We start from the raw sequence: 23899 nt of genomic DNA, 5'->3' as shown, positions 1-23899 counted from the left end.
ATGGTAACCCACCTATTTTTCCATCATCTCACCAGATTATTACCCCAGGAGTAGTATAATGGCAAGTGCAAGTGGCTCGAAGGTTTCGGATATGACTGAGGCTTCCAAAGAATCCACTTTGGAGACTCGAAAAGCTACTATGGAAGATGAAGTTTTCCATAAAATTATTTGCTATTGGGAAGAGCTCCAGGGGCTGAAGTTCCTTTACGAAACGGGAGAAGCTACTACCCCCAGATTAATAGCAAAAATGAAGAAATTTCGGGAATACTTGCACATATCCGAGTGGTCAGACATCTTTACTGATAGACATGTCTACCAGCTAATGCTTCGGAAAGAGAGAAAAATCCTCCATCAGATTGTTGATTCGGACAGCTTCTTCAAGACTTCCACTGGAGTTTTAACCAGTTGGTTGAAAAAATGGGAGGCTGCTGTAGAAGATGAATATTTTGATGTAATCCGTGCTAATGAATAATACAAGAAATATTTCTCCCAGTTTGTCTCGGTCGTTTATTTTCCTAGTATCTTTAAATTTCACAAGTAGATGCATATATCATGAATTAAATAAGTGAAAACTAACTGACGTCAGTCGAGAATTAATAACGGATAAACGATAAACCAGAATGCCGATAACTAATATACCATAGGCTTAGAATAAGGTGCCGGGTCCTTAAATTTCCCGGGCACAGATGTTCCGTTTGGTTGGGGTTCCCGGGTAATCCGCGTGATGTGGCTATGATGCATGCTTTAGCATTTATATTACCGAAAAATCGTTCCATATTCTGAGAATCCGACAAATTCGACACATTGATATTCGTGCATGTCCTTTCGTCTGCCCGGCTCAACTTCCAAAATTCATCCTAGTCGTTTGTGCGTTTGTAGATCAACGGCTGTGATTAACTCCTTCCTAATAAATGAGAAGACGTTTTGATTAGCCTGAGACCTTCCAACTTCTTCAATATTAAATGTCACTTGCCTATAAATAAGATGGCGGAAACGAAAGGTGACAATCATTAGTTCAATATGTCGAGTTCAAGTGAGTCGATTGCTTGCAGTAGTACCGGGCGATCATTAGTTCAATATGATCATTAGTTCAATATGGCGACAATCATTAGTTCAATATGGCGGAAACGAAAGGTGACAATCATTAGTTCAATATGGCGGAAACGAAAGGTGACAGTCACTTTCGGTGATACGCACGTTCAAGCACCGGGCGGCATACACCCTTATCTGGAGGGTTTAAAGAGGACCATCGAAGAATACATCTTCGTGAAGGTCATGTCTACCTGGTATAAAATTCAGGATATCAGTAACATGTACCAAAACGGCTTGGTCCTCACTCGCGCACAAAGAGCAGTGGTGAGGAAATACAGACGAGAGCTGGAAGTAGCTCGAATTGCAGATCTGGCCACTGACCAAGTTCTGTTGCATGCGATGCTGTGGAAGGAATGTCATCAACTGAACAAGATCTCGACCTCCGAGTCCTTGACCATTCTTCACATTCAGGAATTGACTGATTGGATATCTGAGTGGCAAGATCATGTAGCTTTGAGAATAGCAGATGTAAGACGGCATCGACAACTTCCTTAATAAAATTTTGATTTAATGTATTTTCCTTCTTTAATCCTCTGTAAACAAACTCATGTAAGCCGAATAATATATAACTAACGAGTAAAACTGAAATGCCAGGACATAATGTTTCCTGAACTTAAAATAAATTGCCGGGCCTCGAATTTCCCGGGTTCAGAATGAAATGCCGGGGCCTGATATCGCCCAGGTTTATAAACAATACGCCGTGCTCTCACATTACCCGGGATGACAAATAAGATACCGGGCTTTCACACCACCTGGGCTTTAAAAATAAGATGCCGGGCTCTCACATTACCCGGGATGACAAATAAGGTACCGGGCTTTCACATTACCCGGGATGACAAATAAGATGCCGGGCTTTCACACCACCCGGGCTTATAGACAAGATACCGGGCTCTCACACCACCCGGGCTTATAGATAAGATGTCGTTCTGTATTCTCGGGTAATTAATATAGGGTTATAATGGCGCGTGCCCTACTGAATTTGTCAGAATCTGTACGTATTCCGAGCATTTAAATGATCATGACGCCTAGATTTATGCACCTGTCTTTTCAAATATCCCGCCTAATCATACCGCTCAATTTTCGAGGCTAATCTGGTTCGTTCGATCTGTTTTAGATCAACGGTGTAGATTGATTCCTTCCCCTATATATAGTGGATGACCGATTTTTCAAAAACCATTCGCAAATTCAAACTCGTAGCGAAACTCTGCCAAATTTCTCTCTCAAGCTTTCCCGACGCGCAAATCCTTACTCCGACGATTTTAAAGTCACCGATCACCACCTTCGCTTCTCTTCCCGTAAGTTCCTCTTTCTATAAATTATTTTCTTCGTTATGCTGAATTCTACTTCTTCCACTTCCGGTAAGCATGTTAGGGGTCAATCAGAGGATAATTCTCCGACACCTTCCGAACAATCTACCCATATTCCCATAGGCGTACCTATTCTTTCTTCCCGACCTCTCCAAAAACCCAAAACTTCTTCTCGTCCTTCCAGTTCTCTTGGCAAAGGGAAGGATAAGGTAGCAGGGCCCTTGTGGTTCTCTACTGTGACTTCAACCCTTCGCCCGGGTAATATGGAAGAAATTAGGTCTTTAGGGTCCATTCCTTCCTCTTACAAAATTCAAATTCCCGGGTCCTCCGACCATCCTGACACCCCACCCCCGGGCTATCAGACTTTTTTTGTTGAACAACTCAAGAGTGGGCTCCGATTTCCAGTCCACCACTTTTTTGAAGGGGTTGCCCGATTCTTTGGACTTCCCATTAATCATCTCCACCCTAATGCTTTCCGCATTATGGCTGCTACTTTTATTTTGTTTCGTATGAAATCCCTTCTACTCAACTCTTCTATTTTCCATTATTTTTTTTCTTGCCGATTTAATGATGGGGTCTTCTCTTTCATGGCCCGAATGCATTATCGGTTCTTGACTGACATCCCTTCCTCTCTGAAGGGGTTGAAAACAAAATTTTTCTTTTTACAACCCCCCACTCTTTTGACTTGCGCGACAGGCTTTCTTACTTCTCTGCCCCCGCAACCTGAGCTTCCCCGAGACTACAAGTTTCTCCCTCCTTTTACTCAAGCTTGGGATGCTTTGGAAAAGCAATCCTTTCAGTCTTCAGTGCTGATCGGGGGAGATAATCTGGTGTTCTATGGGATTGGGTCCCGACCTGAAGACCCGATGGACCAGATTATTGATGAATACGATCAAGCCGAGTCACGGGCTGGTAAATTATTTCTCCTAGTTCTTTTATTCTTGTATGTAAATTCTTCTGACTTGTTGATTGATGCAGCTAAAGAAGATATGATAAAGGCAAGCCTGGTTGAGGCGGCTGCCAAAAAGAAGGCCGAGCAGAATGAAGGCTCGGGCAGAAAAGAGGGCCCGGGAGGCTCAAGAGAATGAAGAGCGTCGAGCCCGGGCAGAGGCTGAAGCCCGGGAACCTGAGAAGCGGCGGGTTGAATGGGAAAATAAGACCCAGGCAGAGACAATCCCTCTCCGGGAAGAGACCACTCATGAAGAGGACTTGGCTCCTCTCGAAACCCGCAAGAGAAAAGCCATAACTGAGCCAGTCATTGAAACGGTGGTTGTGGAAGATGAACCCAAGGAGATCGTCCGCTCCCCTCCTCTCACCGGTTCCCCTGCTGGTCCCTCGGGAGGAAGGCCTTGGGTCCTCCCTAACATTTTTGGGGAAGACGTTAGCTCAGATCTCGTCAAGATGATCCGAGGTCTTCTACGCCCTGATGAGGTGACACATCTCCAAGGAATTCACCCTAATGAGCTCCTGTGTGAAGGAGTTGCCCGGTCCTTCTCTGTAAGTCTCCTCCTTTTACCTATCATTTTATTTTATATTCATTTTTCTAATCTTCTGTTCTTTCAGGGCTTGCAAATGCTCATGTCGGCTTTTGAGCGAGTGGCTCAGGCTGCCAAAAGGGCCAATGTTCAAGCCACCTCTGCCCGAGAGACGCATGCCAAACTCCAAAAGGAGGTGGGTAGGCTGAATGATCTCCATGATCATGTTCTGGCCCGGGAGAGGGCTGTTTGGCAGCAACAGATGGACTCGATCCGGGCAGAACTTGTTGAAGCCCGGGCGGAGACTCAGGCAGCAAGGGCGGAAGCGGAATTTTCCCGGGTTAGGGATGAGGATTTTCAGGCTGCCGTTGAGCTAATAAAGAAGACCCAGGAAGAACAAACGGTTCACTTCTTGAAGTCCCGAGAGTTCAAGAAGATGGTGGTCGATAAGGCTTTTCCTTACTTTGAACAGGGCTTCAACAAGTGCCTGGAACAATTTGAAGAGGCAGGTCTGGTTCCAGCCGACCGGGAGGATTTTCTTGATTTAGAAAAAGCCGCTATGTCTCTGCCAGAAGAAGAGCAGGATCCCCCTGTAGAGTAAATTCTATTGTTTGTTTCTTTTTTTTTTATTTCCCGAGTTTTCGGGCACCCTGTAAATATTTCCGTCTTTAATGAAATATGTCTTTCCTTTTTCTTCTTGTCTTGAATAATCGTTCCCACATCTTCAAATGTCACATTGACTTTTCTTCCTGTATTTCCATGGGACTTAATCAACCCTTATCAAATAAAGTTCCGTAAGTAATTATGCTTGTTAAGTTAACGAGGTGCAAGCCCATGAAATTGGTGAATGACCGAGGTATGAGTCCCTGAGCTTAGTAGATGACCGAGGTGTAGGTCTCCGGACCAAGGTATGGGGCTTTGTAGATGACTGGGGTACGGGTCCCCGGGCCAAGGTACGGGTCCTTGGACTTTGTAGATGACCGGGGTACGGGTCCCCGGGCCAAGGTACGGGTCCTTGGAATTTGTAGGTGACCGGGGTACGGGTCCCCGGGCCAAGGTACGGGTCCTTTGACTTTTTAGATGACCGGGGTATGGGTCCTCGGGCCAAGGTACGGGTCCTTGGACTTTGTAGATGACCAGGGTACGGGTCCCCGGGCCAAGGTACGGGTCCTTGGACTTTGTAGATCAATTGTTGAAAGATTCTTTTATTAAGAGAACTTATAATAGGTACAATTCTTCATACATAATATTTCTTTAAATGAAATGCATTCCAGGGTCTTTTAAGGAAATGTCCCTGAGGATCTTCTAAATAATAGGCTGCACCTGAGCTAACTTTTTGAATTACTTTGAAGGGTCTTTCCCACCTTGCTTCTAATTTTCCCACATCACCTACCGGCTTGGTCTTTTTCATAACCAGATCCCCAACCTGAAAATTTCGTGGCCGAACATGCTTGTTATAGGACTTCATTACCCGGCTACGATAGGCTTCCATTCGAATGGCCGCCCGATCTCTTTTTTCTTCTTCTAAATCAAGTTCAATGGACCGGGACTGATCATTGTTGCTCGGATAAGATTCTATCCGAATAGAAGATTGCCCAATTTCCACGGGTAGGACGGCTTCTGAACCATAGACAAGGCTGTAGGGTGTTTCCTGAGTAGATGATCGAGGCGTAGTTCGGTATGCCCATAATATACTTGGTAATTCCTCTACCCAATCTTTACCCTTCCCATGGAGTCGGGCTTTCAGTGCTTGCACAATGATCCTATTAATCACTTCAGTTTGGCCATTAGCCTGAGGGTAAGCTACTGAGGTGAAAGATTGAGTAATCTTCATTTTTCGACACCAGGAGGTGATTTTCTTCCCCTGGAATTGCCTTCCATTATCTGAAATTAATTTCATCGGGATACCATATCTGCAAACAATACTCTTCCATAAAAATTTCATGACTTCTTCCTCAGTAATCTTGGCTAATGGCTCGGCCTCTACCCACTTGGAGAAATAATCTACAGCCACAAGAAGGAATTTTTTCTGTGCTCGGGCTATGGGGAACGGACCCACTATATCCAAACCCTATTGGTCAAAAGGGCACGATGCGGAGATTGGTTGCATACTTGCAGCTGGGCGATAATGAAAATTAGAATGGTGTTGACAACCCTGACATTTCTGAACAAGTCGGGCAGCATCTTGATTCATCCGAGGCCACCAGAATCCGGCCAATATAGTTTTCCGAGACAGAGCTGTTCCACCGAGGTGTTCACCACAGCATCCCTCGTGTATTTCACAGAGGACGTACTCTACCTCGCCTTCAGATAAGCACTTGAGTAATGGGCCCTGATAGGATCGCATGTACAAAACATTATTCAAAAAGACGAACCTGGGCGCTTGTTTTCTGATCTTTGCAGCCTGGACTCGATCTTCTGGGAGCTTTTCATACATTATGTATTCAACTATAGGAGTCATCCATGAGTTATTCTGGACCGAGGGTTCTTCTTCATCAATAGAGAGCACCAACTGGGTAAAACAAAGAACCTCCCGGGTGCTTATATCTGACATGGAAGCAGCCAATTTAGCTAAGGTATCAGCTTCTGCATTTTCCTCCCGGGGAATTTGGTCGATACTCCAGTCGATTAGAGACGCTGCTCGGGCATTGATGAGCCCTAAATATTTGAGCATCTTTTCATTCTTGGCTTCATACACTGCGTAACCAATTGGGAGTCAGAATAAATGATGACCCGGGAAGAACCTACTTCCCGGACAGCCTGTAACCCAGCCAAAACAGCCTCATACTCTGCTTCGTTATTGGTGATCCTGGAAACAATTATCAAAGCCAGCTTGATTTTCTCTTCTGATGGAGCAATTAAGACCAACCCGACCCCACATCCTGATAAATTTGAGGCACCATCAACGAACACTCTCCATACCTCTTCTTCCACCGGTTGAATCATTTCAATTAAAAAGTCTGTTAATGCTTGAGCTTTTATAGCAGCTCGGGGTTTGTATTCAATGTCATACTCCCCAAGCTCCACAGTCCATTTGACCATCCTTCCGGAGACTTCGGCGTGAGTCATGATTCTTTCGAGTGGAGAGTTGGTGTGGCGCCCCAAACCTCGCCACATAATCATACAACATGTGACGTCATATGCATAAAAATTTTCTTTTCAATGACGTAATAATATAATGCATATACGACAAAATAGTGTAATCACCACACTATCTACATCAATGCAGCAGAAACAGTATAATACATACACACATACAACTCAAATAAGACAATAAACTATACTGTTTCTATCTACTATCAACTATAGGACACACACCTAGTCCTTCACCACCATCATGTCTCACAGCATAGTCCTGTAACCTGTCCAACAGAAACAGCCCCCAAAACGTGAGCATACACAACAATCATCATCGTAATATATAACAGTTATATTATCAACAATACAAAATATAACTGGAATGATAACAGAAATACTCCCTTTGCTGTCTTTGGACAATCAAACCACCAACGATCTCACCGTCATCACTCACATACTATTGCAATAACAACATCGACGATACGTCGCACCCCAACACCGGCGACAGCAATATCGTCGAACGAATAACATCAAAGATACGTCGCACCCCTACTCCGGCGACAACAATATCGTTGAACGAATAACATCGACGATACGTCGCACCCCAACACCGATGACAGCAATATCGTCGAACGAACAACATCAACGTGACGTCTCCCAACAAACGACAGCCAACAATATCAATGATAATAAACAACAACAGATATAATATCAAATCACCCAATTGCTCGTACGTCAATACGTACCTGATAATCGAGTATCTATATAATCTGGCTATTTCTTTGATCCCGAGGCTTGTGTTGTATCTAAATAATTCAACAAAAATGATCAGGTCATTATCACCGTATCAATACAATCATACCAGCCACAATATATAACATCAAATAGCCCAATAACACTAATTCAACAAAATATAAAACTCGATTATAAATTCTTATCTTTCAACAATGTAATATTCTCGTGTATTTAATTCACAATACTACCATCAAATACACCCAAATAAATTAACTTCAAATAATAGGCTATTTTACAACATCAGTCAAATTACGAAAACTTTATAGCAACGTGTAGCCTATACTTCGTAGACTCAGAATATACAATCAGAATTAAGAACAACCAACAAACCACTCTCCAATCTCAATTCAACTAATAAAATCCCTAATTATAATAAATTAGGAATAAGGCAAAACAACAACACAATAATCTTCTCTACTTCGTTAAGATCATACACTATTCAACAATATTCAATTTCTGTATGATTTAAAAATTTATTGGATTTATTCCAAAAATCGACGAATTTCAAACATCACCAAAACTATAAAATTTATACCTCAAAGCGAAGACCTCGTGTCAACGATTCCAAAACTGAAGTCGGTTCGTCTATTGGATAAACCGATAAGTCGCAAGATCGAATAGAAAATCGAAACTCTATATTTTCTTCTCTTTTCACCTCTCTGCTCTAACTCTCTGTGAATGTGAAATTCAATTCACGTAACTTTTCATATTTATCTTTTATTATTTTTATTTTTTTTAATATTATATAATATATTATATCATATTTAATATTTTAACATCGATATATCCATTTGGACCAGTCAAACGATCGAATTTTCCAAAACTCAAAACATGGAACTTTTATATCTTTCAGTGTTCTACGTTATATCCAAATTTCAAATCATTTGGACTTCATATGACCAACATATGTCATATTTCGTTCTTTAAAACTCGTTAATTATTTAGTAATATCATATTACCAAATCAACAACTTGCGATATTCACTTCAGGCATTACATTTCTACCCTCCTTAAATGAATTTCGACCCCGAAATTAATCAACAACAGTAATAACATACATAAATAAAGATACCTCATACCATCAGAATAAGTAGGGGTAGAGCTCCCTCATATACCGCCATGTCTCCCAAGTGGCCTCTTCGACACATCTATGCTCCCACTGAACCTTCACCATCGGTATAAGCTTACTACGAAGCTTCCGTTCAGATCGATCCAAAATACAAACTGGTCTCTCAACATAAGACACATCAGGATCTAACTGAACTTCGGAAATATCCAACACATGTGAAGGATCCGGTTCATACTTCCGCAACATCGACACATGAAACACATCATGAATACCAGATAAAGATGGAGATAGAGCCAATCGATAAGCCAAAGTGCCTATCCTCTGCAATATCTCATATGGACCAACATACCTCGGTGCCAACTTTCCTTTCATACCAAATCGCACTGTGCCACGAAAAGGAGAAACTTTCAAAAATACTCGATCGCCCTGCTGAAACTCTAAGGGTCTTCGTCTTTTATTGACATAGGCGGCCTGTCTATCTTGAGCTGCTTTCAATCGCTACTGTATCAACTTTACTTTCTGTTCCATCTCATGAATCATATCAGGACCGGTAACTGCATCTCGATCAACATCATCCCAGTATAACGGAAATCTACAACGTCTCCCATACAATGCCTCAAATGGAGCCATCTGAATACTACTCTGATAACTATTGTAATACGCAAACTCCACCAATGGAATAGATGACTGCCAAACAGATTTAAAATCCATAACATAAGCACGCAACATATCCTCCAGTGTCTGAATAGCACGCTCAGTCTGACCATCTGTCTGAGGATGATAAGTTGTACTCAATCTCAACTCTGTCCCCATCGCAGTCTGCAATCCTTCCCAAAAATGAGAAGTAAATCGAGGATCTCTATCAGATATGATAGACACTAGAATCCCATGCAACCGTACGATCTCTCATATATACAACTGTGTCATTGTCAAATACGTACTATTCAAGCTATAGGGTATGAAATGTGCAACTTTCGTCAATCGATCAACAATCACCCAAATAGCATCAATAGTCCCAGTGCTTCTTGGCAAATGTGTCAAAAAATCCATCGATATGTGGTCCCATTTCCAAGTCGGTACTTCTAAACTCCTCAATTCACCTCCTGGCCTTCTCCTCTCGGCTTTGATCTGTTGACAATTGAGACATCGACGTACAAAATCAATCGCATCACGTTTCATTCCCTTCTACCAAAACTGAAAGCGTAGATCCTTATACATCTTCTTTCCACCAGGGTGGATAGAATATCGACTACAATGTGCACGCCGCAACAGACCCTGACGCAACTCAGATATATCAGGAACTACCCATCTATCATTCATCCTCAAACTGCCATCATCAGCCACTCTAAAATGAGTATCTTGTTTCTGAGAAACTAACTTCTTCCATTGCTGAACTCTCTCATCTGTCATCTGTGCCTCACGAATACAACCATAAATATAAAGTTCAGCTAATAAGGTAGATACCTGGATCGGAGTCGTCGAGATATCAAAATCATATCCCAAAGAACAACAAGACATCATCATAGCTGATAAACGACCCCACATCCTCTGCAGTACAGCTAACTTTACGACTCAATGCATCAGCAGTAAGATTAGCTCGACCAGGATGATACTCAATCTCACAATCATAATCTTTCAACAAATCTAACCACCGTCTCTGTCTCATATTCAACTCTGTCTGAGTAAACAAAAATTTTAAACTCTTATGATCCGTATAAATCGTAAACGAGGTACCATATAAATAATGTCGCCATATCTTCAAGGCAAAGATAATGGCGGCCAACTCCAAGTCATGCACAGGGTACCTTGTTTCGTGTGGTTTCCGCTGTCTCGAGACGTATGCCACAACATGTCGATCCTGCATCAAAACACATCCCAAACCATGTAATGATGCATCAGTATAAACAACAAACCTCCCGGTTTCTGTAGGGATTGATAACACCGGTGCAGTCGTCAGTCGGTGCTTCAACTCCTGAAAACTCCTCTCACATGCTTCAGACCACTGAAATCGCACACCTTTCTGAGTCAACTGTGTCAAAGGTCTAGCAATCTTTGAAAATCCCTCGATAAATCGACGATAATAACCTGCTAAACTCAAGAAACTACGGATCTCTGGTACAGATGTAGGTGCAGACCACTGTAATACGGCTTCGACCTTCGTTGTATCAACAGATATCCCATCTCTCGATATAACATGACCCAAGAATACCACTCGATCCAACCAAAACTCAAACTTACTGAGTTTGGCATACAACTGTCTATCTCGCAGTACCTGTAATACTGAACGTAAATGCCCTGCATGCTCAGCCTCACTCCTGGAATATATCAATATATCATCAATAAACACAATAACAAACTCATCGAGATAAGGCTGAAATACCCTATTCATCAAACTCATGAACACAGCTGGAGCATTCGTCAACCCAAATGGCATAACTAAAAACTCATAATGCCCATATCTGGTCCTGAATGTTGTCTTCTGAATATTCTCCTCTCTAACTCGTATCTGATGATATCCTGACCTCAAATCAATCATCGAATATACTAAGGTTCCCTGCAACTGATCAAACAAATCATCAATACGAGGGAGGGGATATTTATTCTTAATCGTTACCTTATTCAGATGTCGATAGTCAATACAAAGCCGCATCGTTCCATCTTTCTTTCGCACAAATAGGACTGGTGCACCCCAAGGCGATACACTAGGGCGAATGTATCCCTTGTCCAGCAAGTCCTGCAACTGGGCTTTCAACTCTCTCAACTCTGCTGGTGCCATTCTGTAAGGAGCACGAGAAATAGGGGAAGTACTTGGCATCAACTCAATCCCAAACTCCACCTCACGGACTGGTGGGAAGCCTGGAATCTCATCAGGAAATACATCAGCAAACTCAGCAACTACAGGTATCTCCTATATTCCCACCTCCTACTTCTTCTCTGTCACATCTACAACATAAATAAGATAACCCTCATGGCCATGCTCCAATAACCGAGATATCCGAATAGCAGATACCAACGGAACACGGGGACGAGAACCCTTCCCATAAAATGTCCAACGCTCTTTCTCATCGGTATAAAAATATACTACTCGCTGATAACAATCAACAGTCACACAATATCTCCTCAACGCATTAATTCCCACAATACAATCAAAATCCGTCATCTCTAGAATAATCATATCAGATATCAACTCATAGCCCTCATAAGAAATAATACCATCTGATATCATCGATACAATCGATATATCAACTCCAGAGGGTGTCGAAACAGAGAGAGGCATAGACAATGGAGACGAGCGCATATGATGCTCAACCACAAACTTTTTCGATATAAATGTATGCGAGGCACCTGTATCAACAAGAATAAAAGCAGGATAAGAACATAAATAACACTTACCCGCTATCATCTCCTCTTGTGCCTCCTCTGCCTGCTCTCGTGTCAAAGCATACACCTGTGCCTGAGGCGGACCAGCTCCCTGCACACGTGGCTGTCCTCCAGAAGGTCGTGGTGTAAACTGCTGATGCTGTCGTCCTCCTCTCTCTGAGGATCTACCTCTATCACTTCTAGGCTCTCGATGTCCCTCACGGCTAGGACAATGTCTCGCTATATGGCAAACACCGCCACACTCAAAGCAGGTGATCTCGGTCTGTGTACACTGTCTGATCAGATGAGGTCCCCCACAACGCAAACATCTCACTGCTCTGGACTCCCCTCTCTGTCCCTGAATAGACTGAGAACTGCCCCCACGACTCTCAACACGTCGTGAATTGAATCGGCGCTTCCCAGATGATGCTGAAGAAGAAGATGAACCCTTCTGATATTTAAAAGATTGTCCATGTGGTCGCAATGACTCCCTAGTCGGCTCTGATAATTGTCCCTGAGCCCCATACTCTTGCATAACCAACTCAACCATCTCAGCCCTCGTCACTGCATCCTCAAATGATAATGGGTTGTTCGATTGCACACGATCAAATAACTCTAACTTCAACCCATTCAAGAAGTGCCTCATCTTCGCATGAACATTCTTAGCAACATGTGGCACATATTTCAGCAATGCAGAATATCGAGTCTCATACTCAGCAACAGACATACTACCCGGTCTCAAATCTTCAAATTCTTTCTCTTTCTTTTGCCTGGCTGCTATAGAAAAATATTTATCAAGAAAACGAGACCGAAACACATCACAATCAACAGTACGGCCCTGGGCTCTCAATCCGACCTCAGTCGTCTGCCACCACAATAATACATTCCGCGAAAGCTGAAATGTATCCAATCGTAACCAAGCAGATCTAGAACATGGTGCAGTCACAAATATCTGCTCTATCCTCTCAATCCACTCCTCTGCTCGCTCGCCAGTCTCAGAGCTATCAAATCTCGCGGAAGATAACTGCTGAACTGTGCCAAAGTCAACTCACCAGGCAATAAAGGCTGATCTGCAGGTGCCTGTCCCATAGGAGGAGGTGGCAATGGATTCATCTGCCCAAACCCACTGTCAACCTCGTTCGTTTCCTCGCGTGGATGTACCTGTTCTCTAGCTGCCATCACTGGAAATCAAATTGTTAATCATAACATTTAACAACTACAATCCAGTAATCATCATCACACCTTTCGCACAAAAGCATACGCAACTAAAAAACAATCAATCATACCAAGAAATCATCAAAAACAAGTCAAATGCACAGACACACGCAGATAATATCGCCATCCAACTCCCTCATCACAAACCCAACTCCTAACCATTCCAGACATCTAACATATGCTCTGATACCACCAATTGTGGCGCCCCAAACCTCGCCACGTAATCATACAACATGTGACGTCATATGCATAAAAATTTTCTTTTCAACGACGTAATAATATATTGCATATACGACAAAATAGTATAATCACCACACTATCTACGTCAATGCAGCAGAAACAGTATAATACATACACACATACAACTCAAGTAAGACAATAAACTATACTGTTTCTATCTACTATCAACTATAGGACTGTTTGACTAGACACACCTAGTCTTTCAACACTATCATGTCTCACGGCATAGTCCTGTAACCTGTCCAACAGAAACAGCCCCCAAAACGTGAGCATTCACAACAATCATCATCGTAATACATAACAGTTATATTATCAACAATACAAAATATAACTGGAATGATAACAGAAATACTCCCTTTGCTGTCTTTGGACAATCAAACCACCAACGATCTCACCGTCATCACTCCCATACTATTGCAATAACAACATCGACGATACGTCGCACCCCAACACCGGCGACAGCAATATCATCGAACGAATAACAACAAAGATACGTCGCATCCCTACTCCGGCGACAGCAATATCGTTGAACGAATAACATCGACGATACGTCGCACCCCAACACCGACGACAGCAATATCGTCGAACGAACAACATCAACGTGACGTCTCCCAACAAACGACAGCCAACAATATCAACGATAATAAACAACAACAGATATAATATCAAATCACCCAATTGCTCGTACGTCAATACGTACCTGATAATCGAGTATCTATATAAACTGGCTATTTCTTTGATCCCGAGGCTTGTGTTGTATCTAAATAATTCAACAACAATGATCAGGTCATTATCACCGTATCAATACAATCATATCAGCCGCAATATATAACATCAAATAGCCCAATAACACTAATTTCACAAAATATAAAACTCGATTATAAATTCTTATCTTTCAACAATGTAATATTCTAATGTATTTAATTCACAATACTACCATCAAATACACCCAAATAAATTAACTTCAAATAATAGACTATTTTACAACATCAGTCAAATTACGAAAACTTTATAGCAACGTGTAGCCTATACTTCATAGACTCAGAATATACAATCAGAATTAAGAACAACTAACAAACCACTTTCCAATCTCAATTCAACGAATAAAATCCCTAATTATAATAAATTAGGAATAATACAAAACAACAACACAATAATCTTCTCTACTTCGTTAAGATCATACACTATTCAACAATATTCAATTTCTGTATGATTTAACAATTTATCGGATTTATTCCAAAAATAGACGAATTTCAAACATCACCAAAACTATAAAATTTATACCTCAAAGCGAAGACCTCGTGTCAACGATTCCAAAACTGAAGTCGGTTCGTCGATTGGATAAACCGATAAGTCGCAAGATCGAAAAGAAAATCGAAACTCTATTCTTTCTTCTCTTCTCACCTCTCTGCTCTAACTCTCTGTGAATGTGAAATTCAATTCACGTAACTTTTCATATTTATCTTTTATTATTTTTATTTTTTNTTTTATATCTTTCAGTGTTCTACGTTATATCCAAATTTCAAATCATTTGGACTTCATATGACCAACATATATCATATTTCGTTCTTTAAAACTCGTTAATTATTTAGTAATATCATATTACCAAATCAACAACTTGCGATATTCACTTCAGGCATTACAGTTGGTAAGGACCACGATGGGATGTGAGAGAAAATAAGGTCTCAGCTTCCGAGCGGTCATTATCAAGGCTAATGCTATTTTTTCCAACTCACTGGATTTTAACTCTGCTCCTCGAAGGGCGTGACTGACATAATATATTGATTTCTGATCGACTCCTTCCTCCTTGACAAGCACAGAACTAACAGCGAACTCATTAGCGGATAGATAGACCCACAACTTTTCTCCGGGTTCGGGCTTGGCCAAAATAGCCAATTCAGCCAGATGTCTTTTTAAGTCTTGAAAAGCTTGTTCACATCTATCGTCCCAGCCAAAATTTTGTGCTTTTCTTAGAACTTGGAAAAATGGGTAACTCCGATGGGCAGATCGGGAGATGAAGCGTGACAAGGCAGCGATCCTCCCAGTTAATTTTTGCACATCTCGGACAGATTGAGGAGAAGGCATGTCCATTATTGCTTTGATTTTTTCAGGGTTTACTTCGATTCCTCTGTCAGTTACTAAAAAAACCCAAAACTTTACCACTCCTGACCCCGAATACACATTTTCCCGGGTTGAGCTTTATTCCGTACTGTTTTAAGGTGGTAAAGGTTTCAGCCAATTCATCAATAAAATTGGAGATTTCCCGGGTCTTGATTAGAATGTCATCCACATACACCTCAATATTCCGACCTCTTTGCTTTTGGAAGACTAGATTCATCAAGCGTTGATACGTAGTCCCTGCATTCTTCAATCCAAAAAGCATAACAACATAGCAGAAGGTGCCCCGGAGGTGATAAAACGGGCTTTATCTTGATCTTCCAGAGCTAAAGGGATTTGGTGATATCCCTGATATGCATCCAGAAAGCTTAATAACTCGCATCCAGAGGTAGAATCTACTAGCTGATCAATCCGGGGGAGTGGATAACAATCTTTGGGACAGGCTTTATTCAGGTCCTTGAAATCAACGCACATTCTCCACTTCCCAGCGGATTTTGGGACGAGAACCACATTTGATAGCCAGGTGGGGAACTGGACTTCTCTGATATGTCCGGCCTTCAGCAACTCTCCTACTTGCTCTTCAATCACTTTATCTTTTTCAGGGCCAAAATGCCTCTTCTTTTGCTTTACGGGCCGGGATCCCATGAGGATATTTAATTTATGCTCGGCTACTTGAGGCGAGATCCCGTTCAGTTCCTGTTGAGACCAGGCGAAAACACTAATGTTAACTTTTAGACAATTTAAGAGATTTACCCGGGTGGATGCGCAGATGTCTCGGGCCACCCGGACGTGTTTTCCCAGTTCAATTTCCACCACCTTTTGCTCTTCTTCTGCAAAAAAATGCACTTCTCCCTCCTTTGCTCCTTCTCGATACTCTTTCTCCTTCCCTTCCTTCCTTGCTTTCTTTTGATCTACTCTGACCATCTCCCCATAACATTTCCGCGAAGAGGGTTGGTCCCCCTTAACTTCCCCAACCTGTCCTCGCACTGGGAATTTGATCTTCTGGTGATAAGTGGAGGTCACGGCTCTCATCTCGTTCATGACCGGCCTTCCCAATATAATATTGTACGAGGACGGGGCATCCACTATTGTAAAAATAGTCATCACAGTCTTCCTTAGATCTCCCGTACCCAGGGTTAAGGGTAGAATGATTTCCCCCTCGGGGTACACAGCATGCCCAGCAAAACCAAACAAAGCAGTCTCAACCGCCTCCAGTTGATATTCGTGCAGATCCATTTGGATCAGGGCTTCTTTAAATATGACATTAACAGAACTACCATTGTCAACAAATACCCTCAACACATCGTAATTAGCCACTCGGGCCTGAATAACAAGAGCGTCATTGTGGGGTAAACTAACTCCTCTGAGGTCCTCTGATCCAAAGATTATGACAGGCTCGTTTCTCTTCCTTCCATCGACTTCCAAGCATTCCCTTCTGCTTCTGGCTTTTCGAGCTCGGTTGGAGTCGCCATCGGTGGATCCTCCCGAAATCATTTTTATCACTCCTCGGTTCGGGGAAGGGTCTCTTTTATCTTGTGTGTTTTTCTTTTCCTGGGAGCTTTCTTCTGCTCTTCTACTTCTATTCGGGATATCCGCTAATTTTTTGGGAGCATTAAATCCGGGGCGACGATATACCCAAGGCGATGATCTATGTTCATCCCGGGAGGGATGGGACTCCGATTCAGAGTGCTTCTTGAATTTTTTTCTTAAAGTTCGGCATTCATTTGTATTGTGAGAACACTCTTTATGAAGGGTACAGTACCCTTTCCGTTCTGGTCTAGGTGTCCTGGCTATTGGTCCGGGAAGCGGGACTACATCCGAGCTGCATTCTTGAATCTCTCGGTCCCGGGAAATTCTCAAAGGTATATGAGATAAAGGTCCTGGGCCACTTTTCTTAAGAGCTCTTTCATCAGGCTTGGCTATCCTATCTCCTCTGGCTCTTTTCAAAGCCTCCCTCTTCTGGTTCTGCGCCTCTTCCATATTAATGTATTTCTCTGCACGAGACAAGAGATCTTCAAAATTTCCGGGCAATTTCTTAGTTAAGGATCGAAAAAAATCCCCTTCCCATAGCCCTTGCATGAACGCTGTAGTCTTCGTCTCGGGTGCACAGGCCGGCACATCCAAGGCCACTCGGTTGAATCTTTTGATATATGCCCTTAGGGTTTCATCTTGCCTTTGCTTTACCTCAAATAGACTGAAAGCAGTCTTCTTGTACTTCTTGCTGCTGCTGAATTGATGCAAGAATACCTTTTGGAAATCTTCAAAGCAATGAATGCTTTGAGGTGTTAGCCCTTCAAACCATCTTTGGGCTGAGTCTATCAAGGTTGTCAGAAATACTTTGCATTTGCTTTGATCACCATAACAGTGTAGCATGGCCATGTTTTCGAATCTGGCCAAATGTTCTTCAGGGTCAGAACTTCCATCATAGTCCTTAACCCTGGCTGACTTGAAATGCTCGAGAAGTGGTTCCCGGATGGTGGCATCAGAGAATGGGCAACCCTTGACAACTTGAGCATTGCACTTAGAAACAACTTGTCCTTCCAACACTCTCACCTTCTTTCTCAACTCTTCCAACTCTTCTGCCATAGTGGGAGACTTAGAGCATGCACTGGACTCCCTCTCCTCCTCCCTCCTTGCTTCCTCCTGTTCCTTCTGCGCATGCCCCTGTTCTTGTTCGGGCCGAGTAGAATGATTATCAATGGGCTTTTTTGCCAAAGCTGCTTCCACGGCATCGGATACAATTTTAGCCAAGTCCTCCGGTGTTAAGTTGATAGTAGGCCGGGGACCAGTGGGTGGCGAGCCACCTGCAGCAGAAAGATGAGTGTTATTTTCTTCCTGGATTCGAGAGGTGTCTTGTTTCGTCCTTCTGGTAGGAGCCATATCAACTTCTTAGAACTCTGATTTCCTACAGACGGCGCCAATGATGCGATCCGGGTGAAATGGATGAGCCGGGTCGGGTGCTCCACCGGATCTGCTATCAAGATAATGAAGGGAATAAGAGTAGTGTGAGATACGACTTTTCCTGTGACCTGCAGACAAGGAAATGAACTCGTGAATGGGCGCCGGAGGGGTTTCCGGCGTGGCCACTCCGATGCTTAAGTCAGCAGGGTACTCAAGCAATAAAACCAATGTAGTCAAGTGATGAATGTGTGATTGGTGTGTAAAGGGGACAGTAAATGAGAGTATTCAATGTGAGTTAATATCTCAATAGAGAATAAATGCAAATAAAGAAGCTGATATTTATAGTAGAAATTTCAATGATGACCTCGTTTCTTGCGCTGATCATTAATTATTATAGAGTGGCTGCTTATACCCTATATTCTGACATATCAAATCATATACTAGTCACATCCAGCCCACTTAATTTTGTCAACCATTTATGTTATTGTCAGAGATAGGTCGGCTGTGCATGCTCTACCAAGTTGACGCCATTAAATGCTTTACTCATATCGAGGTGACCAAGCAGAATGCTTCTCAGGCGATTATAGAAGAGCTCGGGCATTCCACGTCTTGGGGAAGTCATGTCCCGGGTGGTCCAATGGCTCGGTCCATTGACTGATTGCTCACTTTGTGATTTCTCTAAGTTGTACTCTCTTCGTTTCGAGCAATTATATGATTCAGGTCTCTAACCCTTCTTGTCATGCTATCGTCCTGGGAGCATATCATCCTGACCCGGGCACTATTCATGGCCCATGAAGTCCCAGGGCCTATTCATGACCCGGGACGTCCCAGGGCATCAAATATGATGACAAAAATCCATAAAAGAGATGACAACACACTTCGAATTAGTTTGTTTTTCTAAAATAATATGTAAAAGTAAAATTTTGAAAACACAAATATGAAAATATCGGAATTGTTAGTTTGCTTGTTTTCTCTAGTTGTACTAGAAAATATGGATTAATTGTTTAATCAACTTGAGTAAACTATTGCAGTTTATTTGGATTTTTTTTCTGGAATAAAGTTTATTGGGATTTATATAATCATAATTGTGATATATTATAGACAGGGGCGGATCCTAGAATTTCGACTCTGTGGAGGTCACTTATAAAATACGGACAGAATATTAAAAGAAGAAAGAAAAAAATTTCATCGGTTATATTCAATTAAACATAAACAGTACGTTTTAAAATAAAAATTTCTAACTAAAAGGAATTCAACGTTCCTTAAAATTTTCAAACTCTTCAATAATAACATCTATACAAATATTTTAAGCAATTTTTCTTTCAATAAATATCATCAATGCATCCGAGAAAAAATCATCATCCATTTTGCTCTGAAGCCTAGTTTTGACGATATTCATAATTGAGAATGACCGTATTGGGGATCGAACAAGAGTTTAGAGAGGGGTGAATAAACTCGTTCATTTCTTGAACGTTTTTGCAAATGTGCTAGAACCCTGTTAGAGATTATAGCTTATCTTATTCGAATATATTTCCAGCAGATTACAATAACTTATGCGGAAACGATCTGATGGTTTGAGGTGAAAACAATAAAACAGTAGGTAGTAGACAGTAGTTGTTTCTGGAAGTTCAAAGATGAAATCTTCTACGTCTCTCCTTCTTCTGTTTCCAGAAGATATCACTAAAAGACTTTGATTTTTACAGTACAACTCTTGTACACATCCACTTTAGTAGGACTTACCATTCGCCTACTGAAACTCTTAGTTTCACAACACAATATAATGAAAACAACAAGGTTCTGAAAATACTCTTTTCAGATTATAGACTCTTCTCAATAAGATGTAATAAGGTGAATATCTTGTGAAGAAATAAAGAAACAGCAGCACTAGACGATCTCAGAAGATCATATATATGTTTTAAAGAGTGTGATGCTTTTCTGTATATTGAGGTTGAAGATAAAGAGTAGTTCTTGATTGCTCAAAATAACGTTGGAATGATAGACAGAGAATATGTTCCTTGTTGATAATAATCGATAGTTTTGTATATTAGATTGATCTTTTAATATATTGAAACCTTGAATCCAATGTCTATAAACAAAACGGCTTATTTGACTCTGAGTGAATCGATTTTATCATTGAAAAGGGTCATGCAGAAAGCTTCAAAATAATCAGTCTTTGTTTTATACCAAAACTAGTAAAACGTGTTAAATGTCTTCGTACAACATTAAATGGTGCAATTAATACTAGTACTATTTAAGGTAACGGTAACATTAAGACTTGTAACGATCAAACGAAAGATGTTAAGTTCTGCTTCTGCCTCTGCTAACCGTTAAGTTTAGCTAAGAAATACTCGATAAGTACTGTTTCTGTTTGAGCGATAGGAGTGCTTCTGCTATTTATATTTTTCTCTGTTTTTACTATCACCACCTACTGGTTTTGACTCTCATCACCACAATTAAATTAAGTCTAACAGACCATTCTGTAGTAACGGTAGAAACTGAAAGATTCAGCAGACTCAGAACCTGATAGATAAAAAAATACTTTATTATTTGAAATTTTTTTACATATAAGCTTGTATTATTTTTTTGTATTCAACGTTGTTTCCTTCAATTTCCTCAAATTTATTCAATCAAAGCCTATATATATTGTCACAATCAAAGCCATTTTGTGGACATTTCATTTTCACAATATGTGTATAGACATTTCTCCATGTCCTATCTTTATATCTATCAATTTGGTATATACATTTTTTATATTTATAACTTTAAACCAAATATATCTATATCGTTTAATTCGTGACATACGAATGATAAAAATATAGAATATATGATTTATAAATCCATAAAAATGAAGAATATAATGATTTATAGATTTAATAATTTGTAAAATATGAGTTAAACGTTTGACGAATCAGATATACTTTAGTATAGTTGCAGCCGTTTGATTAGATAGACACCATCTATTTTATGCTGGAAATTAAATATATCTTGTTTGGATGTGATACAATATATAGAATTATTGAGTTGAAAATAAAATAGTAACTATTTTTTAAAAACATAACTCTATAAAAACAATAGCAAAATAATGTTGGAAACATTATGGAAAACATAATCAAACATTCCCCAACTATTATACCTCTTGGTACCCATATCAGCCAAAAGAGAACTTTTAAGGGTAAGGTTTACCTCTTCTCGAAATGATATAGTTGACAATAACAATACAAATTGAATCGTTTGAAATGTATAACAATCTAGACATCATGTATCGATTGCTCTTATATGCTCACAGCAGAAAAAATTGTTGTTCCCGAAAACCTTGATTTTATTAAATTTTTACAATTAATTAGCTGATCATCCTACGATTAATTATATCAATCATCCTTCAATGAAAATTGCAAAAAAGTCTAGGGTATAAATTGCGATTAAAAATTTTGGTGATTTATTGAAGCACATGGTGGTGAATAAGATAATGACATAAAAGGTTTTTTAATATTCAAAATTGGCCACCCAAACAGGCCGTGATATTCTATTGAATCGCAACATTTGGTGAATATTTGACTATGATAAATTCAAGTTATTCAATTTGACTCACTCCATGAGTTTGAAGGAAGAAACAGAGTGCGTAAATATGTATTTCTATTTCATGAAGATTTATATTGTGTATTCGTTTACACTTGTAACAAGTTATTGTTTGTGCTTTAATTGAGTCTTATATAAAAATAATCTTTATTTTAATAATATTTTATGATTTTATTCAATTATGACATTTATTTTATATGTATCATCGTGCAAGCAGTATAGATAAAGTCATTAAATATACAATAGTTATCATGAGGTCTGCCTCTCAACATAAGATCATGAAACCCATTAAGAAGTGTACTGTATATTCTAAACATGTTTCTAGTTGAATCATCCACCTAAAATAAGGATAAAGGTCACTTGATCTTAAGATTAACATTTGTCATGTCAACACCATGTTTCATTGGTAATAACATGGAGATGTCCATTCATACAGATCAGTGATCATTTGATGATACACTAAACAACTCATCATCGAACTGTCCAAGTGGTTATTACTTCTCGAGTGGAACAAGCCGCGGTTATAGTTGTACGCAATTAGTCCTTTGACCCAAGACAACGTACATTATAAACGTATTAGCATGCACTTTAATCATTTTGCCGACTCTGTTGAGGATCATCAGGCGGTAATGTTGAGTGTAGTTTCAAAATACGTAAGAGACAATGCATTGTAGTTGGGGATTCACCGCTCGCCTACGAGTGAAGATATCCTACGTGATCTGACGAGCTAATAGTGCAAGGAATCTCTGGCTACAGCAAGACATGTGTTTTAGGAAAATGAGTTTTCTTAGTTGCACATACGATTTCACTATTATTACTCAAAGAGATATCACACTATTATCGAATTCATTTACAACTCTCGATATACCAATGATTGCATATTTGATCGGGACGTACAAGTTGAAGATACCATATTGTACGCTAAACATAACTTAAGGTTCTTGCATGTACTATCAATGATCCCTAAGTGATCAAGTGACGATGTTACTAGACGCTCTTATCATGATCTGATGGGTGCAATCAGACTTGCATTCTAAATTTTTAATCAAGGGGTTGATGAAAAGAATGTAGCTAATTAGGTTGAGCCCGAATAGAAATAAATGTCATTTTGAAACACATAAAATTGTGAACTCGCGACTAGCTGTATCCATGAATCATTGAGGAAAACAACTACTGGATTATGTGTTCTCGTTGAGATAGTCAAATTCAAGAAATTGAATATGGAGACTGTAGTTTGATGTAGATCAAACAGATTACTTATAAAAGAGTTTATAAGTTGATTCTATGTAATGAAAGATGTTAAAGTTAGTTTAATAACTAATTAAGTGAGGCAAAAAGAAATGTATGTTTTAGTAAAGGAGTTCACAAAACTGACAGCTGCCAACAATGAATTCGTGAAAATTTTTGTTCTTCGAAATTTTCAAATTTCATTATATAACAAGATTTGTACCTACCCTCGATATATCGGCGTTGTCTGATCGTCGATCGAAGTTATAATGATTTCACAATTATTTATTTGCTAAATTTCGAATCTACTAATTAAATATTAATATTAGCAATGATGAAAAATAAGTGCAAAATTCTCATGAAACATTCTATAAGAGTCTATGATAGATTAATTAATTGTGTATATGGATATATACATATATATTGTATTGTCAAAGTTGAAAACAA

The 23899-nt window shown here is 40.3% G+C and overlaps 3 protein-coding genes across 3 annotated transcripts; all 3 read right to left on the bottom strand.

Moving 5' to 3' along the window:
• Window positions 1–5111: 5111 nt before the first annotated feature.
• On the bottom strand, window positions 5112–6916 carry LOC140975865 (uncharacterized). Its single transcript, XM_073439793.1, has 3 exons — window positions 6619–6916; window positions 5987–6571; window positions 5112–5758 (listed from the first exon to the last, which is right to left on the bottom strand). The coding sequence occupies exons 1-3, from the start codon at window positions 6914–6916 to the stop codon at window positions 5112–5114; spliced, it is 1530 nt and encodes a 509-aa protein (XP_073295894.1).
• A 1911-nt stretch (window positions 6917–8827) lies between these two features.
• On the bottom strand, window positions 8828–11591 carry LOC140975864 (uncharacterized). Its single transcript, XM_073439792.1, has 6 exons — window positions 11504–11591; window positions 10621–10673; window positions 10121–10225; window positions 9812–9943; window positions 9364–9502; window positions 8828–9198 (listed from the first exon to the last, which is right to left on the bottom strand). Exons 1-6 carry the CDS (start codon window positions 11589–11591, stop codon window positions 8828–8830), a joined length of 888 nt encoding a protein of 295 aa, XP_073295893.1.
• A 4406-nt stretch (window positions 11592–15997) lies between these two features.
• Window positions 15998–18628, bottom strand: LOC140975863 (uncharacterized). The gene has a single exon (XM_073439791.1). It carries the CDS (start codon window positions 18626–18628, stop codon window positions 15998–16000), a length of 2631 nt encoding a protein of 876 aa, XP_073295892.1.
• Between the last annotated feature and the right edge of the window lie 5271 nt (window positions 18629–23899).

Source organism: Primulina huaijiensis, chromosome 4 (assembly GCF_012295235.1).
Source record: "Primulina huaijiensis isolate GDHJ02 chromosome 4, ASM1229523v2, whole genome shotgun sequence".
NCBI classification, from domain to species: Eukaryota; Viridiplantae; Streptophyta; class Magnoliopsida; order Lamiales; family Gesneriaceae; genus Primulina; species Primulina huaijiensis.
This window is presented reverse-complemented; position numbering and strand designations above follow the sequence as displayed.

Excerpts from the sequence above, each read along its gene's own strand:
- LOC140975864 (XM_073439792.1), bottom strand. The coding sequence starts at position 11,591 with ATGGCACCAGCAGAGTTGAGAGAGTTGAAAGCCCAGTTGCAGGACTTG. Across the intron at positions 10,674-11,503 it reads CCCTAGTGTATCGCCTTGGG|GATCGACATGTTGTGGCATA; the intron begins GTGCACCAGTCC and ends GTTTTGATGCAG. Across the intron at positions 9,944-10,120 it reads TGAGGATGAATGATAGATGG|ATCAAAGCCGAGAGGAGAAG; the intron begins GTAGTTCCTGAT and ends AATTGTCAACAG.
- LOC140975863 (XM_073439791.1), bottom strand. The coding sequence starts at position 18,628 with ATGGCTCCTACCAGAAGGACGAAACAAGACACCTCTCGAATCCAGGAA.
- LOC140975865 (XM_073439793.1), bottom strand. The coding sequence starts at position 6,916 with ATGGTCAAATGGACTGTGGAGCTTGGGGAGTATGACATTGAATACAAA. Across the intron at positions 6,572-6,618 it reads ACAGGCTGTCCGGGAAGTAG|TGTATGAAGCCAAGAATGAA; the intron begins GTTCTTCCCGGG and ends TTGGTTACGCAG. Across the intron at positions 5,759-5,986 it reads TCATTATCGCCCAGCTGCAA|ATAATGGAAGGCAATTCCAG; the intron begins GTATGCAACCAA and ends AATTAATTTCAG.